Below are 23,532 nucleotides of genomic sequence, written 5' to 3'. Positions count from 1 at the left end.
TGAGATGATAAATCAATTTTCTTCACCTCCCTGTACTCATTTGTGTTCTTTCTTCTGTCTTTACTTTTTCTTTCTTGTTTGCTGCATATTATCCCTTTCCCTTTCCTCTACATGTAGCTTTTTTCATTCCGACAGCCACATTCCTCACTGCCAGTTAGACTTTTGAAGGCCATCATGCAATATTTACCAGTAAGTACTCATTTTGCATAAAAATACTCTTAAGGAGAACCCCACATGTCCAGTTTTCCCACCCTCCTGCTGGATAATGCATGACTTCACCGTAACAGTATAGGGTGCAATTAAAGAGTTGAGGTCTAAAACAAAACTATGTGTTTTACGTGAGGTACATCAGTAATTGCACAGTACAGCAGCCCTCCAGGATGTCACCCACTGACACTTCAAGCACACATTCATGAAAGCTGTCACGTTCACTGCTAATGACCATGTGTGGATCTGGCAATTTGGGGAATATCTGAGCTTAATTAATTTAATTGGGGATTAGTCCAAAGTCCACCAAAATGAAAAAGTGGCTCTCCACTGACACATTTCCATATCCAGCACACAGACTACAAGCACAGAGCTGAAACAAAAATGGAAACCAGGATATAAATAGTCTCTTTCCAAATGAAATCATCTAATGAGTCACAAAAATAATTTCTAGGTTGCAGTTTCCCAGCACAGCAACTACACAGCTTCCCTCTCTGTCCCCATACTTTGCCACGATGGTACAGCACCTCTTTCTGGTGAGAGAACTGTTAATCCATCAATAAAAGGGTTTAAAAAAATTACACCACCTCGCTACAGACTAATCCGCCAGCACTGACGGCTCTGAGACAAGTTCAAGCCGCCTGATGACACTCAGAAAAAAACAGGGATCTTTTCTCAACCCAAGCATTTTGTCACCAAACGCAAACCAGAAATTTTGATTTAATGAAACATTTTGTAAATATGTAACAGTTTTGATAAACAATGTATAATCCTTCAACATCCTCAAAATCAAAACATTTCCTCCCCCCGTTAAGTCCCAAGAAAGCTGTTCAAACACAGAAACAAGAAAGCTTAGAAATCACATCCACATTTTTCAATAATAACCTTCAAACCCCTACAAGTTTCAGCTTCAAGGTCCTGCACAGTTCTCAGCCTGGTGCATTTTTTTGTGAATTAACAATTTCAAGGCGATGTTAATAGCCATTGTCTGAAAGTCTTACAAGAAAACGAGATACATACTTAGCTAGCGTAAGATTAGCTTTGGAATATTTGTCCTAACTTCTGGGGAGCTACCTGAATATCTTCTGTTAGCTGAAGATCTGTCCATACCTGGGGTAGTTAAACAATCACCAAAACCTACTTACCTTCCATCCCCCAATAGAGCTAACCTGACAGTACAAAGAGGCATGTTTGTGGCACAGAGCAAAGTTTTGGACAGATAAAACCATTCATCTTTTATTAACGCACAACAAAAGAAAAAACAAACACGGGGAGTTCTGAAATATCACCGCTCCTTTCAGGCGCTGACTGGCTGACAGACCAGCAGAATTTCAACTCCAATAAGCATGAATTGGTTTCCAGGCAAAGCAGCAGAGATAAAACGGGAAGGGATTTAAAGAATTTCTCATGGGCTTTTGTCAAGTTTTTATTTTCTGCTTCGTCCACAGAGATGGGGCTCAGCTGTGATTTCAGCCTCTCTTTTATTATTTTTTTTTTTTAATTAACAATGAACTTCACAGTTGGTCACATGAACCATGGTAAATCTTCATACATTTCTCACTGTGTCTTCTGTAATCACCTTGACCATATCTACTACCATTTAGGATGAACAGAGTAGAAGACAGTAAAACTGAAATCTTAAAAAACCTCAAAATGTTAAGACATTATCTGAAATGACTTCATTTTCAGCATTTGCATTACAGTTCTTACTTTATTTTGACCTCACTTTCAATTATGTCAGCGCAATACACAAAGTGTCCTCGCTACTAAGGCAAAATATTGGCAAAATGGGAAACTGGAGGCCTGACCTGCTGACTTTACCACGTATGCCACTGAAGTGCTTCTCTTCTTACATTGGTGCATCTGTTCCACTATTTCTGATCTGAGAACATCTGCGGAAGTATTTCAGTTCAGGAGGTGCATTTTATGGAAGGATGAAAAGGGAAAGAAAAATAAAATAAAAAAAAAGAAATATTAAACTCATTCATACTGAGTCATTGCAAAACCAAAAGCTACAAAGCATCTGCTGCAGGCAGGTGCCACTTGTAGGGGTTTTCACACTTATACCAGCTTGCTCTGTAGCATCGCGATCAGAGACAGGACAGCCACGGTAACAGCTTCCAAATAGCTAATGCTTAAGAGTTATGCAAGATCCTCCAACCGATCCTATTTATTACATTTTTAATTTATAGCTTTGCTTTTCACTTCTCTACCTTCTTCCTTTTTGCAGGGATGCATGCCCTGATTTATCCATAGTGACATGAACTTACAGTATACGGAAACAAGATTGAAAAGCTCAGCAAGGAGCAGCATTCCCTGTGTTTTACCTTCCCCCAGGCCCACGCTGTGACCACCCTGGCTGATCCCTCAGTTCAGCTCTTCTGGGACCAGCCAACACGGGAGGAACCGCCGCACCATTGGGCTCCCCTCCCCACAAAAGGCTAAATATGTCCTTCCCACACAATGGCTGAGCTCCACTGGCCCCAGCCTGTGAACACTGAATGGTCTTTCAGATTCAATTAATTCAGCAGAATTACATGAGCCCTTTATCCCCCCACCTCATCCCATGGAAGCCTAGGAGATATTTTCCTTTACTTGCACCAAAACCCACAGAGCATCTTCCTTCATTGAGGCTCACAGAAAAACCCTCTTGCTGAGAGAGGCCACATCAGACGCCAAAATATATCACAGGAAAAGCAGCAAGACTCCACAAGGCTCGAGGATTTCTGGTTCATCCGTGGCTAACCAAGGAGGAGCACCTCTTCTACTGCTATGGTACTGTTTCTCCTTTATTTTTAATTAAAACCTTACAATACCTTATATCTAACCCTCTGCAAGCTCTTTTCATTTACTGTGAAATAGCTGAAGCTTTCATAGAGTGGCAGTGTTTGAGGATAAATCGATTCAGACATTTATACCTAGAACTGAAAGAAATGTTCTGTAGAAGAGAAAGCACTGGACAGTTATTGTGTTGGGGAAGATTACCTTTATCTTATCACTGGGACCATTATTTTCCATGTGATCCTGCAAAACAATAAAGCATTATGCGATGGCCAACAAGAATCAAGCAAAATAAAAGCCTCTTGCAGAAGCATACAAACTGTGGTGCAACCTGATTCCCTAACAATTATCACAATCTCCTGTAATATCAGTTCATGAACCTCAGTCCAACAGAAAAGGCCACAGAAAACAGGTTTGCCCTCCTTTTTTCCCATAACAGAGAGGAGAGATAGAAACTGTGTGGCTGGAGCCTCTCACAAAGGTGTTGGTAGAACTGGTAAAAAGTTGCAACAAACAGGGCATCTGTGAAGGAAATGCAGATTTTGGGAAACCACAAAACCTGCCAGTTCATATAAAATATAGAAAATTATTCTGGCTACTAAAAAGGTTTTATTTTGACTCTTCTCATATTAAATCGAAGTATCTCCTTTTGGCTTGAACTGGACTTAAACTACACATTCTCTAGGAAAAAAACATCTAGAACTCAACCAGTGAAAAATTAATTCAAATGGTAGGAGGGAAGCGTAACAGATCAAACACTTACATCAATAGTTTATTTAAAATTGTCTTAACATGACCTGAAATACTGGGGCTTGGGGGGGGCCTTTTTTGTTTGCTTGTTTAGTTTTTTGTTTTGTGTTTTTTTTTTTTTTTTCCCCGCTTCTCTTCTTTTTTGTTTGTTTGTTTTGCATCAAGGACTTTATGGCCATTGGCTGTTGCAGTTCTAAAACTGGTAGCATCAGAGGGATCGATTCCCACTAGCAGACATTTACTGGTACAAAACAAGTGGAACAGTTTCATGGTTTGGTTATTTATTTTCTTACTAAAATATCTTCTTTTAGTCAGATCAGATCTCTGCCTCAAACTCTGCATTTAATTTTTATCTATGTACACGCATGAACCAGCTTGTATGTATATACAACACGCATACAAGGACTCTCACAAGGGCTTTTGATACAGACCTATATGTAAAAATGTGCTATACCAGCTGGAATGCAAGAGTATCATGTACACCTGTTGTTTATAGAAACAGCAGATGTTGCACAGAGAGTTTTCCATTTCCACACTCATTAATTCCCCCTTGTACACAAATTTCCATCCCCTCAGAGTGTTAGTGCTTTGATCATTACCTGGCCATGAGGAGCACATTCTTACAGCACCTACCAGTGAGGATGTGGGCATCAGTATTTCTTGCTAACAGTCTTGATATAGCACCAAGCAGAGACTTTTTACAATAATTAGAAGACATCAAATTTTATTGCAGTCCAAGAGAGTTTCAATGGGGTGATTAAAAAAGCCCAAATAAATAAAAAATAATCACTTTTCATGGATTCTCATGAAATGAGCTCGCATGCCTATTCTACACAATGAGAAACTAAGTTCCAAAATTAACCTGTAGTCTTCCAGTTCTCTTTTCTAAGTGCCAAACAACATTCAAACTCATTAGTGATGGCAGCGGACTGGGCAAGAACTTATTCTAGAGCCAGATCTTATGACAAAAGCCTATGCAGAGTTTTCTGCCAATGCTAGAGCTGAAAGTAGGGCAGTCTGCATGATTTCTTTGGTTAAAAATGAGGCATTTATTGTCACCTTCAGCCACTGTCTTTGAGAATTAATCACTTCTGGGGGCATTTTAAAAGGCAAGAGAACCTGCCACGTTGCAGCTGCAGGAGGTTTGCCGTGCCTGACAACAATGCTGAATCAGAAACAAAATACAGAGATGGCAGGAAAGACTGCACTTGGCATCTCACCTATTCTTGAAATTCCCTCTAATTTTTTATTAAAGAGGCAGACTTCCTGCTGTGAACAACAAGAAACAGTGAACCCTGTTGAATCTCCTGGGTAACTGAGCTGGACTGGTGCACAAAATGCAAGTGATAGCTGAGAATGACAGGCAAGACCAGCAGGCATGTCAGATGCCATTAATTCAGGGCCTCTAGACAAAAATAATGTCACTAATCAGTATTTCAAGTGACCGCTGACACAATTTATTAGATGGCAGCCCTTGTGCAGCCTTCCTACAGGGATAAGCTCCCGAGTTGTCTCTCTGATACTCAAGAGTGCATTGCTTGAGTGCCAGCAAAGGCACCAGCAACTGCAGCAGCATGAGGAATGAAATAACCCCCGAGCAGTCGTCTCTGCAACTGAAGGCTGAAGGACATGAGCCATCATCTCAGTTAAAACTTGAGCTGTAGAGTTATAACCTTTGGGTTTCCAAACAGAAGACACACAATCATGAACCTTTAAATGGCATATTTTAAAATGCGCTTACCTCGAGGATTAACTGACATTTAACTTTATATCCCTTTTTCTATCTCTCTTTACTGGAGGGGAAAGTGCTACTGTTTGCAAGTTTAGCAAATCACGCATATAGAACCATAGAATAATTTTGATTGGAAGAGACCCTCAAGATCATCGAGTCCAAGCATAGCTGAACTCTGGCACTGAACCTCATCTACATATCTTTTAAACCCCTCCAGGGATGGTGACTCCACCACATCCCTGGGCAGCCTGTTCCAATGCCTGACAACCATACCCATGAAGAAATTTTTCCTAACCTTCAATCTGAACCTCCCCTGGCACAACTTGAGGCCATTTCCTCTTGTCTTGTCACTTGCTGCTTGGGAGAAGAGACCAACACCCTCCACGCTACAACCTCCTTTCAGGTAGTTGTAGACAGCGATAAGGTCTCCCCTCAGCCTCCTTTTCTCCAGGCTGAACAGCCCCAGTTCCCTCAACCACTCCTCATCAAACTTGTGCTCCAGGCCCCTCACCAGCTTCATGAGAATGAGATGAGAAGCATTCAGTCTTTTAAAAATCTGATAATCAGAGGTTTCAGTCACCCCACCAGATACTTCTGCAAGACTGCTCACAGGTTGGGACAGACGCTTATGCTCAACAGGCCCTCAGATGCATAGACAACAACGTATGGCTGCTGCCTGCAGCCCATCATGAGAGAGGCAACTACTCTGCATAAAGCAATTCTGCTCAAGCCCTGGCAGAGGCTCACACTAGAGGATGAACTTTGCTGTGCAGCAGCTGCAGGATCCTAGTTTGGAGCTGTCAAACATGACCCGCTGCGTCTGTGTCAATAGTGCTTGGTGCACAGATGTACCCTTCGCTCTGCTTCAGCTGGGCAGCTGTGCACTGTCCTCTGAAAAAGGGTCATTCAGAGCAATTATCACATCTACATCAAGAATAGAAATATGTTTTTATTTTCCATTTAAAGCAGAGCTACGTGTCTCCTGCTGGGAGCCCACTGCCATGGAATAAATGACTCGGAGCTTTTGTCTTCTTCAGGTTTCATAAAAAACACATTCTTCTTTCCAAGCCTAAGAAAGGGGCAGGAGGACCTAGTTAGTGTTGCTCTTTCAATACCCAACCTGAAGTCTTAAATTCTTCGTTCTTAGTTTAAAAAAAAAAATAAAAATCATATTTGAGAAATTTCATATTCATCTTTTAACTAAGTTTTCCTACACATTATAGAGACTAAATTTCTCCAGGGAGATATCTGCTTGCTTTTAGAATAGTTTCTTGTGTAATAGTTCTATACTCAGAGTTCTGGGGATTTATATTTAGAGTTGGGGGACTGGACTAGATGATCTTTCAAGGTCCCTTCCCATCCCCAACATTCTGTGATTCTGCTAATCTTACTTGTTAAAAAAGCTTGGCTTTAGAAATTCTGTTCTGTAGGACAAATTTGGAAACTAAAGCAAGAACAAAGTGTCTTCAAATTTAGATCTCAGCATGAAAAAGTGAATGTCACAATGCAGATCCCTGTATCATATGACAGTTAGCTAATGCTTTATTTCTTCCACGACCATCATCTTAATTGCCAAATATTACTTATAACCCACAAGACCTTTCTCATCTCTGTACCTGCTAAGGCTGGCTATATTATCACTAAACTAAAATTGACTTTTCTTTTGTAACAGTGAAAGACTAAATGAGCAAGTAGAAAAATCCCATTGCCATGAGAAACAATCTTTGCAGTCAACAGGGCTGTAGGCTTGCAGGAAGAGTCCCTTGTGTTTGTTTGGTTGTTTTTTTTTTTCCATCTAACTAAGAGCTTCATCCTTCGAGCTGCAAATACCCTGGCTCTGGCTCCAGCAAACCACCTAAAACCCTTCACATGGTCTCCATGTAGCAAGCAAAGAGGCGCTCCTGGATTCTGGCAAAAGCTCTTGGCTGCCCGACCAAGTCAACAGAACCTAAGTGACTGTGGAGTGGCACCAACAGAAACACTTCTGGAGAACAGAAGGGACCACAGACCACTGTATAAAGATTGTTGTTGTTGTTTTTCTCCCTATGTTGATTGATGTTGCAGCTTTCATAGCAGTCATCCCAACTTCCCCTACTGCTCTCCCTTCATGAGCACTGTCAGCATTGAAAAGAAAAATCTTTGTGACTATGGCTTTCCAGCCACCAGTCACCAACAGCTCCCTGCACTGGCTGCACAACGGGACCGGTGTCGCAGGAAGGAGACACAGAATTGCATGGTTAACTTAGAACAGTCAGGTCCACTACAAGGCACTGTCTGAACCCCAAAACTCCTTGTTCTGGAAACAGTAGGAGGAGACACTCGCTGCACAGGAATCGGTATTGCTGCCATATTCAGAAAGGCAAAAACTAATAACTGACATTGGCAACACTTGCACACACATTACAGTTTCAGAGTGAGTTTAGAAATGCTACTTGATGTTTTGGGCAGACTACACTATTGGAAGAAATAATATAAATGTTTGCAACTCATTTAGACTACTGTGACTACGAAAAAAGATACTTAACTATGTTCCTATACTCCATTCAGAGTGGTCAGACTCCTCCAATAACTGAAGATTTGTTTCCTATGGGCCACTAAGCTTCTAAGAGAAAAAATAATATAAAAGCCCTGTCCTGCCACCTTAACTCAGATCTATTCCAAATGCTTTTTCATTGTTTGGACAAAGGTGGCAGAAGCAACTTTTACAGTCAGTGCCAGATTTGAAAACTGTAAAACCAAAATACAACATGCAAAGCTTTTCATTTGTAGCTCTCAAACTAGTTTACCAAAAAAATATGACAAATGAGATTTTTAGGAGGAGAAACTTGGGTAAGTGACATGCCCACAGCTGTGCTGCTCACCAGGAGATGCAGAAATCAAGATTATGTGTCTTGTAGTACTGCCATTCAAGAACTTCTTTTTTCAGTCACCTGCCAGGCTTTCAGAAGTATGGCATACAGTTTTACAGCTATACATGAAACTGGATGATGCCCCTGCAGTTCTGGCAAGTCGCCTGCATGACCCTCAGTCCAACAAAACTGGCCTTGATCTGAAGTGACTGCCCATACACAGCACAGTGAGGCATTTTACATGTGCTCATTAATGGCTGTTGTTGTTTTCTATCTTTCCCTTTGAAAACATCTTAAACAATTAACTTGGGATACCAAAGAGATAATTAGATAAGAGAAAGTTAGGGCACTAAATGAGTAAACTGAGAAAAATCGTTTGCATACTAGATATGCCACACTAATAATTTTGCTCTCCATTACCAAAAAGGTATTGACATTAAATAATGTGTAACACAGGGATCTTCCAAAGTGTACAGTTCAGAGGTAAGCACAGCAGTAGCCAGGATGCTTTTGCAAGCTTCTACATCCAAAAAACCCCCACCCAAACAACAGCAGCAGCAACAGCAGCAACCAAACATAAATTTCAATGTAAGGCTCCAAGTCCTTGCTTCTTGCTTCACCACTCTGGCTTCCATAAACATTAGCTCCCCTAGAATTCTCCCTTTGGAGTTTTGTGCTACTCCTCTTTCCCAAGAAAAATCAACTGGATGAATAAGATTTTGAAACTGTACATTGAGCTTCACACGTCTGAACATGGTTGACCAAACCGACTTGAAATCACTGCCAGTTCCTTCATATCCCAGGAAGTTCGATCAGCAAAAGACGATGTTCTTCAACTAAAGACAGGGTGGTGTTTGTTTCATTCATGCTTCAATCAGCAAAAGAAACATGATGCTATTCAACTAAGAACAGGATGACATGCCTTTCATTAGGAAAGAGGGGAGAAATGAAAAAGGGTATGTGTGAGATGGAAAGTGAAAATATTTTAAAAGGCAAGGGAGGGAAGACCAAGAAGATAATTTCCAGGGAAGAACAGCCAGTAGAATGAGAGCAGAAACAGCAGCAGAGTGGAAAATCCCAGTGATTCTGTATGAATACAGAAAATAAAGGGGGGGGGGGCGGGAAATAAAAAAAAAAAATAAAAAAAAACCTGAAGGACATAAAAAAGAATAAGAATGCAATACAATTAAAAAAAAAAAAAAGGAGGAAACAGCAACAATATGACTTATTTTTGCTTTTCCCAGTGACACAACTACAGCCATAGAAACTTCCAGTTCATGTGCACTGCAAAAGTGAGATTTGCTGGTGGCATCCTCAAGGTAAAAATGACTTGCCTTTCACTCAAATGATGACATTAGTGCAGCCTGAAAAACATTCCTAATGCACCATGTGTTCTTTCCAGCCATTCGTCTCGCACACTACTGTGCAGAGTTGGGTTTGTTGCTTCTAAAGCAGAACCGCATCAGCCCATCAAGCAGCGCAGACAGCATTTCTGGGCTTTTGAGACCTGCTGAGCAGAGCTTCGTCACCAAATTCTTCATACTACAGCCACATAGCAGAGCAGTCAGGAGAGACCTTGGCTGGAGAGATGCCACAACCAGACAATGTCTCAGAACGGAATAAAAAGGGACATTTTTCACAAAGTAGTATCTCAGAAGAGTGGGTAGAACTTTACAGGGTTGTATCTATGTGCATTCATAACTCTGACTTTCAGTGACACCACTAGAGTTTGTGAGCACCTAAGCCCTGTAAAAAGAACTAAGACCAAAGTGTCCTCTAGATGAGCTGGTCTAATGCCCAAGTTAACATACAACTAAACACAGCATGGAAATGTTGTGGGTGTTCAGACTCAGCAAGTTACAGCAGCCACTACATTCCTTACAGTAGTCATTTTTAGACCATTATACCCAAATTGTGACTTTTTGTTTGTTTGTTTTCATGTTGTTTGCAGAAAGGAAACCTCCAAAACCTGCCACTGTACCATTAACTGTTGTCCTGTTTGAGATCTGAAAAGCATGAAGGCTGTAGCTCTCTTCATCTGTCTTCTAGTATCAGCTTTTGCTACTCCAGTAAGTCCTCATCGTGCTGTTGTTACTGTGCAGTTAAAATTTCCCTTTCTGTGAATACTCTATGTTTTCCCATTGCCCTGTACAAGATTTTTATTTACATGCAGATATTGAGTATATTTGTCTATTCTAGAGCCATTCCTTAAACTACAAACTTGGAACCCACAGACAGAAAACTCCAGAAAAGGTACTCTCATTGTTATTTAAATAGAAAAACCTATATTTTTCATCTGAAATACGTAAGACACATTACCACCTATGTAGTGGCTGGTAAATAGATTTGGGTTAAAAAAGTACACCCCTTTACCCCAGGAATTTGTACAAAGCATCTCATGCTTTGCACATTACATAGCTAGAAATAGAACAAGACAAAATCTAAAGCTCAGAAGTTTCACTTATTTGAAAAAATTACTTAAATGGATCCCCACATATAAACATTACACTCATATTTGTATAAACAATAAGCTCCACTGACTGTCAAATTCATGGTCATCACTGCTCCAGTGAACAAGGATGCAATCCTCAAATTATCACACATCAAGTGATCGTACACTGTCTCAAACACGCAAGAATTTTAGCCAATATAGATTTCATTATTCACATTATAGAGCATCAGAGAGATCCAGCTTATCTTGGAAAAGTGCACTGTGGCTGACAAGCCAAAACCACAACTCTCATGGCAATAAGAGAGATTACTTCAGCAGTACTTGCGATATACACATGCTAACAACAGAGCTTCACAATTTTGTACTCATGGTTAACCCAAATTAAAATTATTTCTTATTGTACCATTCCGGTGAGCATCTGTGGTTCAGAAACAACGGGCCTTGGCTCCAAGCCAATGAACGTTTTATAACATCTAAATTCAGAGCACGCTCTACAGAAGCAAATGCAAAATCCCAGCTCTCATTATAACCTTTTTTAAAAATTACACATTATATCCCACTCTGTGCAGCTGTCCATATGCATCTCCTGCTGATCTGGATGGTGCTCTGCATTATAAAACAAAAAAAACCCACCTTTTCATCATGAAGTATCCAGCAGAACAAATTATAGCATAAACACTCATTTGCAGCCTGCAGTCTCCCAGAAACACTTCATATAGAAGACACTTGCATCAAAACAAAACATTGCAACACCCAACAAATCATCAGTTCCAAGTGAATTTGTGACATTTACCAAAGGTCAGTTGTCCCCTAACAGTAGCTAATTACAGCTATGTTGATTGAAATTTGCCATCACGTTAAGAGACCCTACTATTTTCACAAGCAACTGAGTCCTAAAAGTTTATTTTATCCTGAGGACAAAGGTCTAACAAAAAGCAGCAGCCGAAAGCCATATCCAGGAACACCTACATTGAGATTGTGGTGCACAACGAGCCTTCTTGTCAAGACATGAGCCACATCATCTTTCTCAAATACTACTGCTTCAAACATAGGCACCCATAACAGGCAATCTTAATGACGTTCGACCTTATATTAATATTTTCTAACTCTAGAATGGAAAGCCCTTCGCAGAAAGCTGCTTTTTGCTTAAAGACATATAATATGTTGTACACAGCAGTGCCCAAAAACACATGTAAGGGAAACTCTTGTTGAAACTTAATTTTCCAGTGTTTTAAAGTAATTTTGAGATACTTGGCAACACATCAATCACTTTTTGTAAGGTCTCCAAGAAACACGCACTTAATCCGGAAAAGCTCTCTTCACCGAATTTCAATTGGATTTTAGCAAACCTACAACATTTCCCTGGAAAAGAAATATATTGCTTGGTACTTTTCCTGCATCAGCAAGTACACTAGGCAAAATATAAACTCACAAAACATTTAGATACCACCTTGACTGTAGGAAATAGGATACAGCTGATATGCCAAGACCCAAATTAATACTTTTAATCCTACCATTTTTTTTCATATTTGTGTAAGTATTTGTTAGTGGAGTGTTTGTTTCCATTTAGTCTGCCCACACCAAAGGAAATGTTGTTTTGGCAACTTGGGCACCGAGGTCTTGTCTTCACAAATAACTCCTCAAGAGCTTTAAGGAAAATCCTTGTTAGGTGCTATATTCTAGTAAGCAATAAACAACATTGAATGTCCATAGGGGTGGTTCAGACATACAGATGTTCCTGCTACTGGAAATGCCTGTACTTATCCAGTGAGTTTATGATACAGTCGTTGCCACCAAATACAAAAGCTACTGATGAATTCAGCTAGGAAGCAATGATGCAGCAGACTCAAAGTACATAAATAAGTTAATTATGAAACAGTTAAGATGCAGTGCACTCCTCAGAAATTACTATTATACCACAGTACCTTGTGAAAGGTGCACTCTCCCCTTGCTCCTCTTTTCCCAGGCTTCCCACTGGTCTCTGTAGGAAGAGGAGTATCACACCCACCTTCTCTAAGTGATAATTACTGTAGCCTACAACAAGTGCCTGAAGTTATGACGCTAAATTATCAATTAAGGACTTAGGGATTTCACAAGACACCCATGTGCCATGTATCTCCTATCAGATCTTAAACAGAGTTGCATAGACTTCTTGAGAAACTCCAGCAATAAAAGAAGGGACAAACCAACCAATTTGCTGGGAAATGGAAATTACATCAGCAGTGAATTTCATGCTCTGGGCTAGCTTAAGAGGTGCATTTACAAAGAAAACAAAGTCAGCATCATGCTTTGCAATGCAAGGCAAAAGTAACATTGCATTGACTTCAAATAAATTTGAAGATTTATTGTTTTACTTGGTTTTGGTTTTGTTTGTTTGGGGTTTGTTTGGTTGGTTTTTGTTTGGTTTGGGTTTGTTTGTTTGTGGTTGTTTTGTTGTGGTGGTTTTTTTGTTTTTTTAAGACTGAAGATATTAATCCTGAAGCTCCAAAGGAAGAGAACACAGAGTATGTAGACAAGGGTGATCTGCTGCCCAGCCACAGAAACTTAAGACTACAGTTATCAGTACCAGACACTGAGCACAGAGATGAGCCCTGGACCGCTAGAAAACAAGGAAGAAGTGGTAACGAGCATCAAAGGAAAAATAGCCTAAAAAGCATCAATCTCCTTTCACTGCACAGTAAGCCAGGTTTGGCTTTTGATAACCAGGACAGCGATTCAGAAAGCAATGGCAGAGAACAGTCTGGCTCTGAGCATCACCAGATAAGGAGGCAGGAGAAACAGAGCAACATGGCCAAAGAAAATGTTCCGGGTGATGCAGGAAATCCCGTGGACACTCTCAGTCTTGATCGTCAGCATAACAGGTGGAAATATAATAAAAATACAGTTGGTCTATCTGAAGACAACCACGAAAGCGATGAAGAAGAAGGTGTGGAAGAAGAGGATGAGGAAGCTGGTTATAGAGATATGAATCACAAAGGCCACAGGACAAATCCAGGTAAACAATACAAAAGACAGCAAAATGAAAACAGTATGCAATCTGACGAAATCCGGAGAGATTCCAGTCAACCAATCCGGATAACCAAGAGACATGGTGAGAAATTTGACCTAGAAGAAGACAAGGAGGACAGCCAGACGAAACCCTATAAAGAAAAAGAAAACATCCTCTCTCAAAAAAACCACAACAAAGAGCAGGATGACAAATGGCAAAGCCAAGAGAGGGAAGATGATATTCAAGTAAGTTATCAGAGTGATCATGACACACTGGTGAAAAGACAAGATGCAGAGGACAGTAGTGTTGATGATAGTCATGACAGTGGTGATGTTGATGGTGAGGAAGATCTCAGCAATATCTGGAAAGAAGCAGCCTATGAGGAAGAGGAGAGAATCCAGAGTAATGACCAAGAGAGCACCAGCACTGAGCATGAAGGGGAAGGAACCATGGAAGGTGAAGCTGCAGGTCATAGAGAGACTCAGGATTACCAAAATATCAAGATTAAAGACCTCGCTCATTCTGAACAAGATTATTATGATCATGAGCCACCGAATTCTGACAGCGAGCAACAACTGGAAACAAGTAGCTCTGTTCAGAGCATGAATTCAATGGAACATGAAAACAAGGTAATTTATTTTTAAAATAAAGTTGGAATATTAGGAAACAGGGAGGAAGCTAGTCCCAAATTTAAATTCCTAATGACCAAAAGGACATTTTGGAGAACAATAGGTGTAATTTATTAACATTTGGCAGAATCTTACCTCGTTTTCTTCACTATTAATCTGGTTTGTGCTCTTTCACTTCACATATAGTATTTAGATGAATTGTACCAGAAAGGAAGTTAGCACAAGTCACATAAGAGCTCCAGCCCAAATAGGCTGCGTAATGAAACACAGAAATAAATACAGGTACATGCAAAACCTGGAAGCCAGTCTCAGGCTGACTAGGGAAGCCTGTTCACTCCCCACTCCCAAAGATTTTAAACACTACCACACAAAAGTGAACAGCTTGGAAAGGCAGGGCTAGAGTCCCCAGAATAATCACCATCCTGGTGGCCACAATGCTTGCACACAAGATGAAGAACGTGAGCTTTGCCCCTTCACACAAAGGAGGATGATGCTCCCAGATCTCCTGTATTGCAGTCACACATTAAGTAACCAGTGGACTATCAGGGGCATTCTTCAGCAGAAAAGAGTGAGTTTTGCTATGGTTGTTAAGCATGGATCCGTAATATTAAAAAAAAAAAAAAACACAACAAAAAGAAACCACAACAACATCGGAGGCATCCATTCAAAAGAGGGCAAGTATCTCCCCACAGCATCAAAGTGGGGTCTGGACTGAAGACACATTGAGAAGCAGTTCTTGCCCACTGCACCTAGAGAGACCCAGCACAAACTAACACTTGAAATACCAATTCTGTCAACCTCAAGGTATTATACTGCTTGTGTGTCAAGTACTGTAGAACCACCAGGTGTGCAGGAGCCTTACAGGGCTCCTGTATTTCTCTCTCCACCTCCTACATTTTTTTTCCAAATAACAGAGCACCTTAATACTCCCAGACGCTTTATGCACTTCTCACACATTTTGCATAGCAACCTCTTTCTGCTACAAACAGAGCAAACTCTGCCTCAGCTCTAGAGTTGCCATTGAAAAAAATTTTATTCATGTATTTTTTTTTCTTCCAAAGGTTTACCACAATTTCTGCTTTTGTCTCTGTGATGTTACAGGTTAAGACTACAGGCAGTTCTTATGGTAAGATGGAAAGTGCAAGCAACAGGAGTGAGAGGGTTCTGCTGGGTAAGTCACAAGGCAAAGCTGTCATGTCACTGCTAACTTGCTGTGGCTGGGGAATTTGCTAGTCTGCATTTCTTTTCTCTTTGGCAGCACGTTTCACATGACTGAACTGCACTTGTGCATAATTCCTGCAGTGCCAGTTACATTCCCAGAGAATCCCATCCATTCACCCTTGGATTTATTCATTTGTCTGCGAATAGCTTGTCTAGACAGTGCACAAATTGTGTCAGTTATACTGGACTAGGAATTATCTTGCATTGAAATCACAGAACAGGATCTTGGATTCATCTAGGAATGGGACACATGCCAGTGTTGGGTTCAGCAAGGACAGATGGGATATGCTTCAACAAAGGAAGCTGAAAGAGAATGTCATCCCTTATATAAGAAATACCTTTTTCTGTAAAATGTATTTCCCCATCCAGCTCAAACCTGGGACTACTAGAAGTCCCACAAAAATCCTCATTTGAAGTTTGTCTTTATTCAATGCTAGGTCCAGCTGCATTTTAACAAACTTACAAAAAGCACTTGACTTCTTAGTGAATGCTGGGCTGTATTTTGCTTTGACTGTCATAGAACCTGACAGGAACACTTGACTTTGTCCTTCCTTCTTCCTACGATCGCTAGAGCCATGTAGGAACTTCCACTGCAAAATAGGTAAAGTCTGCCATGTGGACAAACAAGGGAAACCCAGCTGTATTTGCCAAGACCCTGCTGCTTGCTCTTCCACCAAAGACTATGAGCATGTAAGTATTTCATTCATTGCACAGCATGGGGGAAAAACAATTAAGATGTTTACAAGCTAACACATTCTGCTGCTATTATTTAGAACAATTCTACCCTAAAAACATGCAAGTGGGTTTGGGTGATTCCAGTAATTGGAGAAGTATAAAATACCCAAACTCACTGACTATAGCTTGAAAATAGTATGAACGCATGTAGCTACAAAGTACCTAAAGTGATTTTCTTTATTTGGTCTCTCAGGGATCATAGCTTTTTCCTTCCACTCAAAGTACATTTATCCACGTTTTAGAGCACATACCGAATACTAATACATATTTAATATGATAATCCTGTACCACCTCAAACTATACTACTAGTATGCAAAAATGGATTCAAGTGTCTCAAGACTAGGTATATAAATACAGAAGAGCTAATCCATAGGTAGGCATGTAACAACTATGATTTTTAATACTTCCCACCACATGCATTCCCTGTGGGTATTCACAACTGCTACATCAGATGTTAACAATGCCTTTATTATTGTAACGCCTATAGGAGTGAGCAGAATTTTTCTTAACACAGTGGTGGTGGTGGGGTTGGTGGTTTTGTTTTTCTCTCTTCCTCTAGGTTTGTGGTACAGATAATAAGACCTATGATGGCACATGTCAGCTCTTTGCCACCAAATGTCAACTTGAAGGGACAAAAACGGGACGTCAGCTGCACTTAGACTATATGGGTTCCTGCAAATGTAAGGCTTGTTTTTCTATGAAGAAGTTACCTGAGTATAAAGAGCCAGTAGCCTTGGCTACAAGCTGGCCCCAAGTTACCTGGTTTCTTCCTGTGCTCTCCTCATTTTGCATCAGTTATCTGCTTATTAAGACCATCAAACCCTACACAGGTCTAAAAAGGCACTTTTTCTATAATTAAGGGTATTAAGCATCTGAATCCTACCGACATCCCTCCAGTGCTTAGACCAATTTGTTCTCAACCCTGTCTTCCCACCTGCACTGTCTTACATGCTCCCATTGCTTTAGCATCTCAAGATTTTTTTTAATACCTTGACCAGAAAACCAGTATTTACAGCCAGTTAATAAATTAAAATGACAAGTAAAAAACCAAAAGCAAAACAAAAAAACCTCACACACTACTTAGATGCCAAATGTAGAAGTTGGGATCTAAAATCCAGAATTGATTTGCAAGTTCTTCAGCTGCTGCATGCACTGGGAGGAAAGTGCACTCGCTCTCAGCCAGAATTTTCCTTTGCTGTCAAGAACTCTGCTTTCATGCAACTGACTGATAAAGGCTTCACTGCAGAACCCTGCTCAGAAGCTGAACAGATATAAAATGGTTGTGGCTTGCACAGCTGGTTAAGCATGTGCACCAAAGACTCATAAATTTAAAATTGAACCCATTAGCAACATTCCCAATTTTATTTTTCGAGCTCAACTGGAAGTTTGCTAGCAAGGATCAAATCTATCTTGGCTCAGAAATGCTTAAATGAGGACTTAATGGATCACTTGTTAACAAAAGCTCTCTTGTTTGGCACAGACATCCCCCACTGTACTGATTATGAAGTGGATCAGTTCCCCCTCCGGATGAGAGACTGGCTCAAAAACATCCTGATGCAATATTATGAACGTGATCTGAACAATTCTGGATTTTTAACTGAAAAGCAAAGGAGCAAGGTCAGCAATCCTTTTCAAATAAGACCATGCAGTTCCACTGTTAGAGCTGGACAAACCATGTGAAACAAGCTATTCACATCTTTATGAGTTCTCCCATTTTCTATGAGCATTCCCCTTCTGGTTAAGGTAATTTAGATTCAATTAGACTGACAAGTTGCAAAATACATTTACATGTGCCCTTGCATTCATTTAAGCTGAGACACATTTCTGCTACGAATGTTCCCTTTCTTCAAGCAAACGCAAGCCAAGTGTACTACTTGGAAGCCAGTGTCTACAGACAGGAGGTAGAAAAATCAGAATTGGTGCACAACTAGATAACAATAATTTGCTTTAGAAGACACAAAACAGTTTCTGTTTGGGAAAGTGCTTTGTGACAAACCTCCTGGAAAGATCAACTAATATGTAGATAACAATGACCCAACTCACGCAGTCAGTGCCTCTTTCCAAAGGACTTGAGTAAACTGAGCAGCCATAGTATAAGATGGAGCATCCAGGTATGGGTAACTCATTAAAAGACAGAATAACAGCCAACAGGCAGCCAAGAGCTCACCTGTGGAGACCCACAGGTTAAAAGGACTTGTGCTCTTCAGCTTTTGTTGACTGAACTGGTAGAGGGAGGCGGGTGACAAAGTCTACTGACAATGCACAGGTATTCAAAGGAAGTCAGGACTTGGACTCACCATGAAGAAAATTGCTCAAGGACCTCACAAGACTGAGCAACTGGGCAGGATTCAAGACAGAATTACAATAGAGAGTTCAGGGGACACTCATGGGGGCAGGGGTCCCTGCCCTGGACCAATGAAAAGTAGCTCCTCTTCTGTTCTTGGGACACACCTTGTACTTGGCAATCAATACAAAAGTACCTGAAAGTGGACTCAAGAGTTAAGGGTATTGTTTGCACTTGCTAGTAATCACATACATTGTCCACCTACACCATTATATTTAAGGGCCATAAAATTACATGAGTCCCGTGCTCAGTTTTTAAGAGATACAAGCTGCTTTCTACCATTCAGTAGACCTTAAGCATCACACTAAATAGTCTTAAAAACCAGTAAGCATCTATTACCATTGGGCCTTTTTTTTAAAGAAGAATTAATGACAAGTGAATTGGTGACAATAATTTATTTTTGAAGATACAGGTGCCTTAACTGCCTAAAAAGCCATAACTCTTGCAAAATAGTTTCAGTTAGACCAAGCTCTGGGCTGTTCTAACTCTGGAGTAGGAGGTGCACACAGTAGGTCATGGCAGGTTTACACAAGATACACTTGAGCAACACCAACGCCCACATAGACAGTTACCAAGATAGACACTGACCTACCTGGAACATCTCATACTAAATTATACAAATTAGATGATTTCTCAGATGGCTTGTTTCATGCCAAGAGCTGAGTTGCTTGTCTGAGGACAGAAGATGGACAAATGTGATAAAATTGACTGAGGACACTGAGGACACTGCCCTGCTTAGCTGAGTCTGATGATTAGGTCACAGGAATTTTAACTTCCTTTCCAGTTACTACAAAAGTTGACATGGACAGCAACAAAAATCATCTGGACTACTTGAAGCAAGATTTTCTTGCTGTGTATGGTGAGGAACACTAAAATCTATTTCACAGTGGTATTTTATCAAGTTTCATTTCTCCAAGCCACCTCCTTTGCTGGATAGTTCTCTTCAGGACAAATCTTCATCCCTAAACAAAAATATCCATTTCTCTGTTGTGTTCAGGTCAAAAAAATCTACCAGAATGACAAGCGCCTTGTAGCTGGTAACCACACAGTTGAGCTGCTCCTACATGACTTTGAGAAGAATTATCACATGTATGTATATCCTGTGCACTGGCAGTTTCACCGGCTTGATCAGCACCCTGTTGACAGGTAATGAAAATCAATCTTCGCAGATTTGCTGTTTAAGCTCAGGCTGTTCTACTATTCTAAACCACTCAAAGGGTTCTCTACATAGAGGAGAAGTTCCTCAGCTGACAGGAGCCAGCATTCCCCTTTCTAAGGAAGCATTCATCTCTGACACAACTTCTCTTACTGTTTTGCTGAAGCCATGTCTTGAGGACAAGAGCAACAGGCCAAGTAAAAAGGGCAGAGGCCTGTCAGCAACAAATCACTAGCAAGGTACATATAGTTTTCAACTAATACTACAGAAGTCGCTCAGTTTAAGGAACAGATATGGTAAGAAAGCATCAGTGTTACAGCTCAGAGGAAGCTTTCAGCTTACTTTGGAGAACATGACTCATTTCAGTCTTTTGGTCATGACTCGGTGGTGGGATTCATGTTTCAAGGCTGCAGGTCCTTAATACCTCATGCTGATCACACCTACTGTCTTAGAACAGAACTTGGCACCATTGCAAGCTTGCTCTCTCAGATTCATGGCAAAATGACAAAACTGGTGAGTTGTGAACAAGTCGCAGTAATAATTGTTCTAGGAAAAAAACATTAGTGAACAAATAGCAGTTAAAATATTTGAGTTTATCACGTATTATACATCATTCTAGTGACCTGGGACAGAGTTACTCCAGAAGCACCACAAAAGAATCCATCAGGGCATCTCTGTCAAAGCCACCATTGTCATCTTCTAGCAGCTTAGATCATCTTTGATGATCCTGATGATTTATTAACGAGAGACAGCTCTACATACCTGATCTTTCTTTCAGATTATTAACACACTCTGAGCTCGCACCTTTGAGAGCCTCCCTTGTTCCCATGGAGCACTGCATAACCCGTTTCTTCCAAGAGTGCGATGGAGACAAAGACAAACTCATTGCTTTGGAGGAATGGTGCCACTGCTTTGGGATTAAAGAAGGTAAACCTAAAAGAACAGGTAAATGGACCAGACAAAATCTTCTGGTCAAGGCTAGGCACATTCTTGGATCACAACATACAGGAAAGAAACTGTAGCCAGAAGCTCACGGGTCCTGTTGACAGAGGCAAATGGAACAGTAATAAGACTGCCAAAGGTGCAAGGTTCTGAATTGTTTTATAAAGATAGGAAAAAGTCATATTTTCCATGAGAAAAAGTTTGGGATGTAGTTTGTACTAAATACTGAACCATTCCTGTGTGGTGTCTGAACCTTTACACTCTGCACGTCGCCGTCTCTCAAGAAATACTCAATTATTTTATCCTTCAGTGCCAAAGGAAAGGTAAAGAGAGCTTTTGCTTCTAAATCGGCATATCAATTGAAAATGCATTTAAAGGTCTCAGGTCAAGTAGGGAAAATAACTGAGATCTCTCACTGATCAAGTAACTACACTCACCTCTAGATTACTACATACAACACAAATGTTGTCATCACCTTATAGTTGCAGGTCAAATGATCTATCTTACCTAACTTGTCAGATGCAACACATGCTCAGATGGTGCCCAGACTGCGTGCATCAGCAGGCTTAGGCAGAAGCAGGGAGAGCTTCTGAATCCCAAATGGGCTCTGCATGTGTTTGGTTTAGCTCAATACACACCAAGACCTTGAGGAAAGCAAAAAACTAGGTACTACTGTACCGCTGATGTCTCCAGAATTGAGCAGTTGGAGATTCATGGTACTACATTCAACTTACAGCATTCTTTCACAATTCACCTTCTTCTGATCTAGCCCCGAGCAACAGCTGAACAATACCACCAGCCATTAAGCAAGGGTAGCAATAGTACAGGTTAATCCCAGAGCAGTTACATGACAGAAAACATTTGGCTAAGTGTGTGGACTGAAGAAATGCGTTCAAAATCCTACTAGCAACTCCCTAAATTTAAGTGGAGGCCAACTCTTGTCAGAGGTCAGACATGCAGAGCCTTCACTCTTCTTTCCAGCTCTTCTGATGGCAATTTACCAGTCACAAGCCTCACATGGAAGTAAGCTGCAAGGAGTTACTGTAATACACACATACTGCTGCCAGTGATCATTCCTCCAAAGAGGGGTTTAGGGTCAGTAATTTGGGAAAAGGAGGTGGAAAGGATTCTTGGCTCACAAACAGATCAAGGAGATCTAACACTAGAAACAAGAAATCACCTATCAAGAAGGGTCTAAATTAATGGCTCCAGAATATAATAGCAGCAACCATACTTTTGTTGTTGTTGTTGTTAGGGAAAGCATTCCCCTACATGAACCCTCTGAAAATTTGGTGTATCACTTAAGAGTCATACAGCATAAAAATGTCTTTCTGGCATCAAATATTCATAACGTTTTCTTCTCTGTTGCAGAAGACATAAATGAAAATCTCCTGTTCTGAGCCTGGCTGAACAGAATCCCAGTGCTGCACTAAAACTAGTGAAATATGTGAAACCCATTTATTTCTCTAATTAACAGCTTCATAGTTTAAGACAAAAGTGGCATAAGGTTCACTTCATTCTTATCAACTAACACAAATGCAGAAAAGTCCTACATTCATTAACAGCAGGAAAATTTGACTACTCCAAGTGGTTCGTAGCTAAGCAACCAGCATTTTCCCCTGCATGTATCCATAATCTCTCTGAACCTATAAATAGTACTAACCTGACAACTGAGCTGTTCGCAAAGCTCTTCTTCAGCAGAATTACAGGATGTGGATTTCGCCACACACTGAAGAAACTGGACTTGTGTCCTTTATTTATTGTATTTTGTCAGTTTAACATTCTGCATAGAAACCTTAAATAAAACTCTACACAGAAATATGGGTTTTGGCAGAACTCTGCAAAGAAAAGGTATCATGGGAACAGTTCAATGGAAATTTCATTTCAGATTTAAGGGTGAAGAAGAAACTAGAGTATTCATCATATACACCAGTCCTTAAACCATAATTCCTAAAATACATTAAAAAAAAACAAAAATCAGTGCTTTCAGATACTTCTTTCCCTGCCCCTTGAAAAGCAACAGTAACAGCAGCAATGCCACACAACAGAATTCCTGCTGACAAACTGTGTCATGAGCTAATTGTATGAGCAGAGTGAGGGTGGATGTGTGTCAAAAGACTGATTAGCAACAGCTTCACCATCACAAGGAGCAGAGGATACCACAGCTTCAATGCCTCCTCATTCTCCTTAGCAGGCACATACTTGCTTTCTCCCACAGAAGTACCAACTACTGCTACCCTTTTTCCTGAGAAAGAAATGGTAACTATTTCTTTCACTGTCTCCCAGCTTTTGCTTGCCTGAAGATAGGCACAATTTGAGCATCAAAACCAGTAGAGAACGAGATTATTCCAGAATCTGATTAATTTCATGCTGTTAAACCAAGCACTTGACTGTAAACACTCTAGGCGTGCTCTGCTGTAAGCAAGAAGCCCCAAATGCTATTCCTACAAAAGAAGATTAGAAAACACTTTTCACCTGAACCACATCACCTTTCCAATTAAAGGAAAATGGGATTCGGAAACGTTGGTTTGGTAGCTCAAATAGCAGAAGTTCACTCACCCCTCTCTGATTTGCTCTTGAACCAGTAAGGGCTACTAATCCTTGTCCAACTCCAATGTGATGTCCTGGGAGAAAACACATCAAGCTACAATTCTTTTCAACACAGGAACCTGTTACACAAACAAAATATTATTTTCCACCAAAATCAGTTTCACTGGCAGTTTCTCCCATAAGCCTGACTTGCCA

The 23,532-nt window shown here is 40.5% G+C and overlaps 1 protein-coding gene across 3 annotated transcripts; it reads left to right on the top strand.

Annotated features, from left to right (window-relative positions):
* The first annotated feature begins 2,574 nt into the window (after positions 1 to 2,574).
* On the top strand, positions 2,575 to 22,606 carry SPARCL1 (SPARC like 1). Of its 3 annotated transcripts, XM_071807970.1 has the most exons (12): positions 2,575 to 2,982; positions 9,564 to 9,638; positions 10,271 to 10,388; positions 10,519 to 10,572; positions 13,232 to 14,389; positions 15,491 to 15,560; positions 16,182 to 16,300; positions 16,905 to 17,025; positions 17,826 to 17,962; positions 19,687 to 19,835; positions 20,624 to 20,772; positions 22,159 to 22,606. In XM_071807970.1, exons 3-12 carry the CDS (start codon positions 10,335 to 10,337, stop codon positions 22,185 to 22,187), a joined length of 2,040 nt encoding a protein of 679 aa, XP_071664071.1. In that variant the 5' UTR covers positions 2,575 to 2,982; positions 9,564 to 9,638; positions 10,271 to 10,334; the 3' UTR covers positions 22,188 to 22,606. The 3 variants fall into 3 exon arrangements, with proteins under 3 accessions (XP_071664071.1, XP_065693600.2, XP_071664072.1); XM_065837528.2 differs by lacking the exon at positions 9,564 to 9,638; XM_071807971.1 differs by lacking the exon at positions 10,519 to 10,572 and having other exon boundaries at positions 2,576 to 2,982.
* Positions 22,607 to 23,532: the final 926 nt, after the last annotated feature.

Source organism: Patagioenas fasciata, chromosome 4, assembly GCF_037038585.1.
Source record: "Patagioenas fasciata isolate bPatFas1 chromosome 4, bPatFas1.hap1, whole genome shotgun sequence".
Lineage (NCBI taxonomy): Eukaryota > Metazoa > Chordata > Aves > Columbiformes > Columbidae > Patagioenas > Patagioenas fasciata.
This window is presented reverse-complemented; position numbering and strand designations above follow the sequence as displayed.